This window comes from Haliotis rubra, unplaced genomic scaffold (assembly GCF_003918875.1).
Source record: "Haliotis rubra isolate DU_JTF1 unplaced genomic scaffold, ASM391887v1 Scf56, whole genome shotgun sequence".
In the NCBI taxonomy this organism is placed as follows: Eukaryota; Metazoa; Mollusca; class Gastropoda; order Lepetellida; family Haliotidae; genus Haliotis; species Haliotis rubra.
This window is the reverse complement of record NW_025767257.1, coordinates 1,432,482-1,444,934: the sequence shown is the minus strand read 5'-3', so window position 1 is coordinate 1,444,934 and position 12,453 is coordinate 1,432,482. Positions and strand designations below refer to the sequence as shown.

At 43.8% G+C, this 12,453-nt stretch overlaps 1 protein-coding gene across 1 annotated transcript in view; it reads right to left on the bottom strand.

Annotated features, from left to right (window-relative positions):
- The window catches only part of LOC124254012 (DNA topoisomerase 2-alpha-like), a 41,450-nt gene that overhangs the window by 20,410 nt on the left and 8,587 nt on the right, over window positions 1-12,453 (bottom strand). Inside the window, 9 exon segments of the mRNA XM_046687874.1 lie at window positions 6,423-6,489; window positions 6,491-6,529; window positions 7,412-7,648; window positions 9,020-9,316; window positions 10,342-10,479; window positions 10,705-10,806; window positions 11,161-11,334; window positions 12,208-12,399; window positions 12,401-12,421. Of these exon segments, the coding sequence (XP_046543830.1) occupies window positions 6,423-6,489; window positions 6,491-6,529; window positions 7,412-7,648; window positions 9,020-9,316; window positions 10,342-10,479; window positions 10,705-10,806; window positions 11,161-11,334; window positions 12,208-12,399; window positions 12,401-12,421 (1,267 nt within the window).

The following is a 12,453-nucleotide window of genomic DNA, read 5'->3' as shown; positions in this document are numbered from 1 at the left end:
GGAGGACTTTCTTCAAAGAATTCATAACCTCTACAGGTTTGTATAATTTCTTTTTCAGAAGAAGTCCTCCTTGGGGTACATATAAGCATATGACAAGACTCCCAAAGATATTTGAGATGGGAGTGGCATTCTGTCTGGCCACAACCAAACCCGTGGTGGAGTAAAATCTACAACCGATATGGAAATAGAAAAAAACACACTTACCGAGCCACCTGACCGCTGATGTCAATCAGGCAGGGGACGTGGCTAGGGCGGGAAATAGACAGCCCAAGCTTATACGTCAATTGGCTCAAATCAATTATGACACAAAATCCCACCCCCAACCATTACAATGGAAAGGAATGTATGGCGACATGCCGAAACAACTCCGAACCCTCATAAAGCCCGAACCAGAGAAGCGTGGCGAGAGGTATAAAGGTAGGGAAAAACTGTTAGCGTACAAAAATCCCCTGATAGCGGAGAGCATAGTCGAACATGTGTTGGCTCACTATTACACTAACCTGGTCATGTGACATGCGACTCGAAGAGAGGCATACCAAACAGTGACCCGTGGGGGGTTCGTACCCAATTCCATAGCAAGACAGATTAATAGCATACGACTGGTTATTGCGTTCAACACCGGCCCCGCCCTCTTGCCTTTAAGTGAAGAAGACGTAAGGGACGTATGTACACCAAAACCCGACCCAACCCGAAAGGGTGGTAAGGCTTATATGATGTAGTGATATGAACCATATCGACAGTGAACACAGAACCGATACCAAAGACCAGTTACTAACTTGGTCAGGGTGGCAGGACACTCTCCACTGGAAAGAACCGAAAGACCGAACCGAACACGATCCTTAGAATGCTTGTCAAGTCGGTAATGGTGCATGAAGGCGTTCTGACGGCTCCAAAAAAGAGCGACAGAACCGATTTCTTCATTGAGCAGTGCCACTGTGTATCACCAACAAAGCGGCATCTTCCCTACCCAGGCTGCCTTCAACGGCTTGGGGGAAGGTAAACCTTAGCATTGTAACCGGACAATAACGGAAACAAGCCAACGAGATAAATTCCGCTCGCTAGCAGACTCCCCTCCGCCAAACAGAACACATGGGTACCCGTGCGGATCCCTTTCATTCGTTCATTACAGTCACTCCAACGGGTGAGCAATCAAAAGATGGTAAGGGTAAGGGGTGGAAGTTCGATATGAGCAGTCACGTGGAAAGCAATATCGACCTGAGAGTGGTAGGTATCCGGGAGGCGAATACGGACATGATCAGTATAAATACTATCGGGTATCGCATGGATGTACCCAACCCTTCTACCAGAGCTCACCACCACAAGCAAAGCCGCCTTCTACGTCAAAAAGTAAATTGAGAGAGCCCATATACTTGAAAAGTCAGGGCCAGACAGCCAATTCAGAATAATTGGCAATTTTAAGGTGGGCTGGGTCGCCGCTGAGGCGGTCGAACCCTGTCCTTCCAGCTGCCTAGGCTGAGCACCATCGAACGAGGTGTGAAACGTGGAAATAGCCATGGAGTACCCGGGAATGGTGGAGGTCATAAGGCTCTCAACCAAAACGAGGTTATAGTAACTCCAATATCCGAACTAAATCCGCAGAATAGGGATTATGAAATTCCCCTATCTGCACACCAGCGCGCCCAACCTATCAACACACTGAACTGGCGGCGAATCCCGCCTCGAAGCCAGAATTGTGTCTGGGGGTTAGACCCGACAGAGGCCAAGCCACCCAGTGAATCCGAGGATTCGGGAGTGGCGCCCCGTTCACAGTGAGAATGTCTCGCCGAAAAGGTAATTCGAATCCCGGCGTGCAGGATCGAACACCAACCTGACTGCTGTCAATTCCAGCACATTGATGTGCAGGTTGTGACTTCGTCGTCAAGAGACAGCAGGTCGCCCACAACATCGCCCCAACCCGGGAGGGATGTATCTGGCTGGACTGAGGGTGACAGTGTCTCCAGGGGAGCCACTCGGAGAGACGCCTGACGTCTGTCCATCTGACAGCGTGAGGTTGACAATTCGGCCAAGTTTCTTAAGAGTGACCAACACTGATTGTGAGGTTCCCAGACTCAACAGTTATTCTATAACCCTGATGAGCCAGTCGCCAGTACGGGTGACAACACCAGCACTTCGATCTGGCTATCTGGGCTGTAATAAACCTCAATTTGGTGAACACCCTTGGCGCCGTAATGTAGCCTAAGGGGAGCAAGAAACTGGTAGCACGTCCCTTCGAACAAGAACCAAAGGTAAATCTTGAAATCAGGGTGCAATGGAACAAGGAGGTACGCAACCTCGAGGTCGATTGACGTGCGCCAATCCCCTGTCTCGACAGATGAGATCACAGAGCTCGGTGTCTCCATCTTAAAGGACAGTACCTCTATTAACTTGTTCAGTATTTTCCCGGGAAGCTGACACTGGTGTGTGTCGCTCCGACTGGGGTTTGTGGCAGAATACAGTAAACCCCTGCAGTCAGCAACATAACGTTTGCTGGTGCCTGGGCACCTGAGGGATTAACGAGAAGCTCGACAGACTTCCGTATTCCTCGAAACAGACCCGGGCGCCATAGGTCAGTAACCGCACTCATCATTTGGTTGGCACAGCTACAAGGCAGTCCCTAGCCAGATGAGAGTTGACCTCCGTCAGATGCCTCCCAGAGTCGCCGCTGACACATCGCTGGCGCTTTTCCCCTTTCCACCAGCTTCCTCAGCAGAGCTGAGAGATGCGCCGAGTGGAGCATACAGCGTTGAGCTGTGAAGGGGAAAGAACGTCAGACTGACGGGAGAGTGTGAGGCCTTGTCCCGGATGCCTTGCTGGAAGCAGGCTTCCCTCCGGGAGGCGAACTCCAACGGTTCGGGTATTCGACGTGGACAACACCTGAGGCAACACAGCTGCGATTCTATCTCGCACTTGCCTCAGGGATGAACCTACTCAGAGTTAAGTTCAAAGTAGCGAAAAGAGCCGAAGCTCAAATCGACCTCTCTACTGTATGAGCCGGAACCCCAGTTCCGAGGCACAAAGGGAGAAGCCCGATAAATCAAGGTATCCCAAGCACTCAGACAGACCTCAGAACGTCGAGGTGACAGACACACCCGGCACACTCAATAGCTTCTTAGTCAAGGCGTCGATAGACATCAGGACGAGATTTGAACTACCAGCGCCAGGAATCTGCGCCCTACCAGTGCCGAAGCCCGGGTCGGTGCTACTCACGGGGTTCAGAGCAACCGCGGAGCCGAAGCTCGGCGGTTCTAGACCGAACCACGATCCCGAGACACATAGGAGTAGCCTGATAAATCAGGGTTCCCCCAGTGCTGTCTCCAAAAGCGCATTGAGCATATAGTCAAACATAGCCTATAGTGCTATATAAATACCCATACATACATACATATATATATATAAGTGCCCGGGTCGGCGGTTCAAGTTCGAACCCTGATCCCGAAACACCTGGGAGTAGCCGGACAATGCAGGGTTCCCCTGGTGTACACGGGTAGACCTCGCTGCATCGAGGTGATCGGTAGCTGCGTCACACTCAACGGCCTCTTGGAAACCTGGCCCCGATTTCCCGAAACAAACTTAAGTCTTAGTCAAATTTGAGAAAATGCATTTCCCAGGATAAACTAAAATCGATATTAAACTCAAACATAGTAGACGATTTGAGTTTGGTGGATAGATTACTTAAGTTGTTTGGGCATTTTTATTTAAAAAATGCAGTTGATTTAAAAATCCGTTGTTTCAAATTGTCCAACTCAGTTTGAAATTTGAGTAAAAACTTAAGTTTGTTTCGAGAAATCGGGGCCTGAGCCTGATCTGCTCAGTACCAGTCGGTGCTAGTCCGATCCCCGGTCCCGAGACTCATGGGTGTAGCTTGACAATGCAGGGTTCCCCTGGTGTACACGGGTAGACCTCGGAGCGTGGAGGTGATCGGCAGCTCTGTCACACTCAACAGCCTCCTGGCCTGGGCGTCAATAGACATCAGGCCGAGACCTGAGCTATCGGCACCGGGGATCTGCGCCAGACCGGGCCGGCCCGGGTCGGTGCTAGTCCAAAGGTTCAGAAAGTCTGAATTCCGGTCCCGAGACACATGGGTGTAGCTTGACAATGCAGGGTTCTCCTGATGTACACGGGTAGACCTCGGAGCGTCGAGGTGATCGGCAGCTCTGTCACACTCAACAGTCTCCTGGCCTGGGCATCAATAGACATCGGGCCGAGACCTGAACTACCGGCGTCAGGGATCTGTGCCGTACCGGGTCCGATCGTCCCCGGGAGGTCGGACCCGTCCTGGAGCCAGAGCTCGGGTCGGGACCTCCCCCAATTGATGCGCCAGTGCAATCTCTACCCATAGACCGGGTACCAATCTCCTCTCGGAGTCTGGAAACCACGTCTGAGATAAGAGCGTGCACCGACGATCTCCGCTGCTGCTGTAAGTAAGAAATCAATCGTTATTGCAGCAACATTGTTTGTGGGGGATGAGTGGGCGGGGGAACGATAAAGGGATTTCCTTAGAAACCTTTCATCAAATATTATCCCCCGCCTGAAGCAGATTAGTGAAAAACATAAAATCTGCGTGCTGGAAAGAATGCGCGTGAGGCGAAGAAACCCAGGCAAAAAACACAACCTCGGCCACTATGAGCCACATTGTGTGTAAACTAATGAAATGTGTATATATGTAACATAACACAACATAATGTAACAGGAATATTGACGCAAGGGCTCTTATTATGAACATCCTTGATCGTCATGAGCGTCCTCGGCTAAACACCAGAGGCACACCTTATGACCATCCCGTGGCGGTAGTGTGCATGGCACAACGCACAGGGCTTAAACTGCAACAAATAGAACCACGCCAGTGTTACTAGCAGGAACTGTGAAGCAGCAAACATATAAATACAAGTAACTAGCAATAAATAAAACACACGGGCCATATTTAAATGCTACAAGCTAAAGCCATTTAAATACTAAACATACAATGCAAAGCAGAAAAAAGGCTAGCCGCACCTGCTTGTACATACTAGTTAGTACAGTTGAGTGATACGAAACAAACACTATCAAAATTACTCATTGACTTACCATAAATTCGCTGAAAAGAGAGAGAATTTAGGCAAGCCTACCATATAATATGCAAACATATTATATGAACTCCCTACTACAAGCTACCAAGAACATGAAGCAAGGAAACCATGATCGCTCGGTCCGCCATTTTGCCTGCCACAAGGCCGGGAACAGAGAACCCAAGGCAATGTTATAACATAAGATGAATGAATATCAACATATGAAGTCCATCTAACGCCCGTACGTAAAGAAAGGAACCATACATACAGATTGAGACTCTTTTACGCTCATCGTATCGGTAGGAGAGCAAACTCGAAACGAACACCATGCACGTCTATTCAACAGAACGACAGCATGAAAAGTGAGGTACAAGGTAGACGGCAAGAGTTACCTGCTCTTGGCTGTAGGGGGTCCGGTGGGGCCCTGTAGGGGTGGTCTCACAAAAACCCGAGTTTGTTGTTTTGTAAATATTTTATTGAAAAATATAGTTACAACTGTCGTAGGATTTACAATGGACATTTTAATGCTTATATGTACCCCAAGGAGGACTTCTTCTGAAAAAGAATGTTATTTGGGACTGGATTTCACAAGTGAATAGCTCTAGTATCTGTAGTTTGGGAAATGAGTCAGAGACAATATAATGACTACAAGTGATCATTTATTCCCTTTCTTTAGTTTCAGTGATGTGACCCTTGATAAAAGCAGGCCTTTCAGATGAGCCAATAATGATCCACATGACCAGGAGAGACAGCTGGGTACACGTTGAACAATGCTGTCTACTCAGATCATGGGTCATCCAGTGTTTGTGGCAACTGAGAAGCATATCTTCACATCACCATCACACGCACAGCATCTCAGGATCTGTCTTGACTACAAACATACTTTCATGAAACACTAATCATGAAAGTAACAATATTTTAAAAATTGTCCAGGATTGAAACGTCTGATTTGACAACTTACAATTTAAGAATCTTTTTTGAAAGTACCAGTCAGGGTTTTACGCGACGCACAAATGTGTGTCCAGTGCCCACAAATGTAGAGAATGGACGCAGATAAAAAATTCACTGTAACCAGAGGGACGCACAATATTATTCATAGTACATATCTATGACTTTCCTATGTGTATAGTTGTTTCTTTCAGAGCAGTTTGGTGCACCATTTCATCCACCAGTCCATACAATCAATGATTCATTCCAGGCTCTAAAGAATTAACAAAACGTACAGTTCTCTACTACACTGTTACTTCACAGGACCCGCACATTGCAAGGACCCCTAAAACTAAAAATAGGGTCCTCGAGACTCCCACCTTTGTGAGTGGAGGTAAAACTCTGGGTGTGTACCTGGAATAAGTAAATATAGGTGGAAATAAACAACACCTTTGTAGTACTTTATCTTCCAGGTGTGCCAGTTGTCAGTCTCCCTTTTCCACTCCTCAAACTCGGGGCAAACTGTAGAAAGATTTCTCCTGTTTGCTTTTTGTAACCTGGAAACACAAATAATTCATCCTGTAAGATGAAGCTTCATACAATTACTTGTCACAGAAGGATTAGTTGTCTCACATGAATTAACTTCTCATTCCCCAGCCTCAAATCTGTCAACTATATGTGGATATGATATGTCTTTGGGGTGTTACAGGCTTTTTTAATACAAAAAATAACACAATGGAACAGCTGACATCCACAGATATGTGCAGGTGTATCCTTTGGAACTGAAGTGTACCAAACAGCTGAACAGATGAATATTATTTTCTATGTATTTGTCCAGTTTACATATGCAAAAATATATTAATAACTGGCTAAAATATAGGAAGCATCAAGGAATTTTTCCAAAGAAAATGATCTTTAAGTGAACTCTTTTGGCACCATGAACATATTCTAAAAGCTATTAGCCCATTTCTACAAGTGGTTTCCAACACAGGATGCACTTTGTCAAACTGTATTCCTAGTTGATCATACTTGGTGAAGATCATACAGCATCACTGATTCTGTACCATAAGGGGAGGTAATTTGTGTTACCATACAGGCAGTACACATTGTACCCATCTGGGGAATCAAACCGAGTCTTCAGTGTGACGAGCAAACGCTTTAACCACTAGGCTACCCCACCACCCTTGGTTAAACCTAACAGGATGTAAAATGGATATGAGGGATGAAGGGGACAATTCAGTAAAAAAGTGTAGTTGACAGTCATATTGACTTGTGTTTTCTGTGAGCGTCTGATGATTACAATACTTAGTCACCACCTTGTCCACCTGACCCCAGTATTCTCTTCTTGCAAGTATTAATAACAAGGGAAGAAAGACTGGAGGGACAATTATCAGTGTTTTTTTAGAACACTGCAAATACGAAACGACGGTAAGAGTCACCTTGACAATAGGTGTGATAAACTCCTCGATGACATTGAACTTGAGGAGGTTGGGCCAGAAGTGATGTACAAAGTTAATAAGAAGGCCCTTTATGTGAGAACCGTCTTGATCCTGATCTGTCATAATCATGATCTTGCCGTATCGCAGACGGTTGATGGCATCCATGCTTTCGTACTTCTCCTTGAACTGCAAGCCCATGATTTTAATCACGTTGTTGATCTCAGCATTGTCCATGATCTAGAAACAGAAAGAATGGAAGTCAACACCAGGTGTGGGACCTACCTTCTCTGAAACCTCTACACATACAACACACAGTTCCCTTAAATAATGCAAATTACAATTCCATACAGGTACCTACCTTAGTCTCTGTATGTGCAGTGTATTCACAAAGATGTGTTATGAAAGACAAGGATTTATCTACTTATTTCATTTTTTTAAAATCTATGACAAACCCCCCCCCGATTCGTTCGATGGCGGGTATCGTTCAAAAGCTCTGAACATCAACAATATCACTGTACCCTTTCCAAGAGTATTTTCACAGTTGTAAGAAGCAATTTTATTGGATAAGAATTGGTTTCTAATGACGCTTTTTCTCCAGTCTGACTGATATAAGCATCGTGATTGGTCGAAATCGTACACGTGACCTAAGGCAGCCAATCATATTACAGCAATGGATACCGTCCTCGAAGATGAAATCGAAAAACTAATGATTCAGGCGCTATTCTGAACGTAAATCACAAATATCTGCAAATAGCAAAAGGCATACGCAATAAAATTATCACCACCTCTGCACGATATTATGGAACTTAGTGGACACTTTGGGATCGCTTCCATGCTAGGTTATGACCTGTGACAAAAAAAATGCTTTTGAGTTATGCCCGACGCATATATTTTAGCATTAAACATTAGGGACGTGTCCGAAAAATGAAGTTCTGTTTGAGTTTTGTTGAAAAAATATTGAATGGTTCTTGAGTTATGTCTTCGAAACGAAGCAATCCTTACTTTTTGAGACTAAGTTCAAAATGTTTCCATGGAAACCGGAAAAATAAAAATGCCAAAAATCGGCAAAGCTGAGATGTCACTTGCATTACAATACATGCGATCACTCCAAAAATGGAAATAGTAAGTTATAATGTTGACAACGGACGGACGGACGGACGGACGGACGGACGGACAGTACTTTTACGTTATGAGTACTTCTTGTTTGGATTTTATTCTTCAGTTTATTCAGTTTGTTTAATTATTTTCTCCAAACATCGTTAGTTTGCTCTTTGACAACTTTGCTGTGGACCCTTGCTGAAGCATGTGTCTGAGAATTTATATTTTTTCAATAACATTGCGAAAAATAGTTTATAATTCTAATCTTGTCAATAATATATGGTCATTTGAAATTTAATAAGCTTTTTCAGACATTGTGAAAAGTGATAGATTTGAAAAAAGAATCATATGTTAGTTAGGTTCCTAAACTTATAGATCATTTTGATGTGACTACTGCCTACGGTGTCAGGGGATTCGTGACGCCTTGGCTGGTTTTCGCCTACGGTGTTGAATGGGTTAATGTGGAAGATATAGTTTGTTTCCTTTAGCATGCAGTGTGATCGAACCTACCTGTTTGTGAGTGGCCTCCCTTACATTCAGGACTTTACCCCTCAAGGGGAACACCCCATATCTGTCTCTCCCAATCACACCGAGGCCAGCTACAGCCAAGGTTTTGGCTGAGTCTCCCTCAGTGAGAATGAGAGTACAATCTTTAGAATTCTTGGTGCCGGCATCATTAACGTCATCGAGTTTGGGGATGCCTTTCAGTTTGGAGTGTTTGGAGGAGTGGCACTTCTTGTTGAGCTGAGCTTGAGCCTTGAACTTCATCCAGCTGAGGACACTCTCCACAATACCGCACTTACTGGACTGGTGATCAAGAAGTGAATTCATATAACATCACTGAGTTCTAAACATTAAACTTGGATTAACTTGGACCTTCACACGGCAAACTAAAGTTTCACAACACATGTTGTAAGAATTTTAAAAGTTGTCAAACTCGCGTTGTCACACGTGAAACACATGTTGTCAAACTTTTGTGTCATTTGAGTGAGTGAGTGAGTGAGTGAGTGAGTATGGTTTTACGCCGCTTTTAGCAATATTCCAGCAATATCACGGCGGGGGACACCAGAAATGGGCTTAACACATTGTACCCATGTGTGGAATCGAACCCGGTTCTTCAGCGTGACGAGCAAACGCCTTAACCACTAGGCTACCCCACCACCCCTTTTTGTGTCATTTGAGCAGTGCCACTTTGTAGGTCGTGTTGACCAGACAACCAAAACATCACATGACAAGTTAGTTGACTGCGATTGGCTGTATCTGAACAACACGAGTTTCACAACATTTCACACGTCAAACTCAAGTTTGACAACACCGATAGTTTGATGGAAAAGTTGGTGAGAATAGAGACCTATCCCATTTCTCGACAACAGTTTGACAACTCTGAAATTGGTGTTGGTGGAGAGTTGTTGGAATGTTCACACTCTCAAACTAGAGTTTGACAACATGTGTTCTTCTAACTTGTTTTTGAACAATGTAACCTGCAGCACATTTCCAAATACAGCTGGACAAATGATGAGCTCATTATGTCAACTACTTTCTCCTTGGGTTCTCAATTCTTTCTTTTCCTCATGCCTTAAGTCTACATGCAATGAGTAAATATCCTTGAACATAAGTATTATTCTTGCCAAATAGTCCTGCAAAACCCCCTTTGAATACATTGAGTGATAATTTCTCAGTTGAATATCACAGCTTGTATATGAGCTCCTGCATGCTAAATCTCTGTTGCTTTTTCACCAATATTTTCCTTTTGGACATAAACAACCAATTTGGCAAAATACAGTCCTATCAAAGGATTATCTCACACTTAAATGGTCATATAACAATATTACCTGTTTGATAAAGTTTTCACTCATCTGGCACTTTGAGCCAAAGCTTTTAGCTTGTAATGTCATGTTCTCTTTTGTCTGGGAGTCAAATGTAGGGTTTTCTATCAGGCAGTTCACAAACACCCACAGGTGGTTCTTGATCTGAATAGGAATAAAATAAATTATTACATATTTCAATGCATAGCAGAGACACCCATAACAAACATCTAGTGATCCAAATATTCTTATGCAACATTTGAAGTTGAACCAAGGAATCTATTATGCAGGTACAAACGTTTATGTTCTTTAATGTCTCAACATGTGTAAGTTATACAGATAACACATTGCCAGCTACAACTCATATTGTAAACAAGGTCGGAGACTTACCTGGAATGGTTTGATGTTGACTCCGCCTTTGTTTTTCTTTTTGACGATTTCAATGATTTTTGACACAACTTGATCAGTGACATAATCTACATGTCGACCACCCTGGAAATAGAACAAGCTGGTAAACAGGTGGTACACGTAGCTGCTACCCTTCAGGTATGTTTCATGTTTGTCAAAATGTACAAGCCACTCATATTTCCTCCCACAAGTTTACACTTGGAATATAAAATTGAATGAAAAATGTGTTCAGGAATTTATCTAAACCTTCTCAGTGGCCAATATTTTGCCCCAAATCTGTCACAGTTTACAGTAAAAATTCCCAGTATGAAACAAAAAAGTTTGAGTTTCTCAGACTTTCTGACAATGAGAATGTTACATCAAAACACAAATTGTGAACATCATGTTTTTGTTTCTACTTTGTATTCTAATCTAGGATCTCTACGGACGAAGGATTACCTTTGTTGTAGCAATACTGTTGACAAAACTGGCCTGTTGGAAGCCCTTGTCACTGAGAGTGATGGCAACTTCCCATCTGGGATTGGGTTGTTCATAAACTATCTTTAGAGGGGCTCCTGCTTCATCTGACTTGTCCTTGATGAACAGGTCAATGTAGTCCTTGAAGTTCTTCACCTTGAAACAGGACATGCATTTCATGAAGTACTATTTGAAACCCTCGTATCAGGTTACCACGTTTAGGTGTGTATATAGAAAAGTGGAAGGAGAGCATTGAAAGGAGCACTATCACCAATTTCAGTCTAAGTCAAAACTTGTTGCCATGGAAACGTCAAAAATATTTTATTCAGAATTCCAAAACTACCAAAAGGCACCAGTACACCACCAGATCAATCTATGTGCCAAGTTTGGAGAAGAAATAGTGAACGGTTTTAGAGTTCTGCTCCGGAAAAGAACACAACCACCAATTTCAGTCTAAGTCAAACTTGTTGCAATGGAAATGCCAAAAATATTTTATTCAGAATTCCAAAACTACCAAAAGGCACCAGTACACCACCAGACCAATCTGTGTGCCAAGTTTGGTGAAGAAAATAGTGAACGGTTTTAGAGTTCTGCTCCGGAAAAGAGCACTACCACCAATGTCAGTCTAAGTCGAACTTGTTGCCATAGAAACGCTAAAAATATTTTATTCAGAATTCCAAAACTACCAAAAGGCACCAGCACACCACCAGATCTATGTATGTGCCAAGTTTGGTGAAGAAATACTGAATGGTTTTAGAGTTCTGCTCTGGAAAAGACAAATGTCCACAGACAGACGGACGGACGCACGCACGACGGAGTCCATTTTAATACCCCCCGCAAAACGCGTATTTGCACTGTCCTAAAGTTGGAAGAAAATCTCAGAGCTGGTTAATTATGGCCTAAGATTATATTAGTACTGAAATGATTTTATTAAAACGAAAAGAGCCTTGACATGAACTAAACTCATTCATTTCAGAATGAAAAGACACAAAAGTGTAAGTTTAGTCATATAACAGGGAAGTATCCTACCGGTACTCGTTTTCCGTTGAGCACAACCCTGACCCCCTTGCAGGAGGCAGCCACATCATAGGCCCGTCTGGTGAAGAGAGCAACAGTGTCAGCATCTAAACTCTGCATCTTGAACTTCTCCAAGTCTGGGAAGAACGTGATGCATGTGAAGTCAGATTCTCTGGCATCAGTAATTGTTGGTTCCTTTGTTTTTTGTCATGTTCTCTGTCCATGTCTGCAAGAAAGGCAAAATTTCTAAGAAAACTA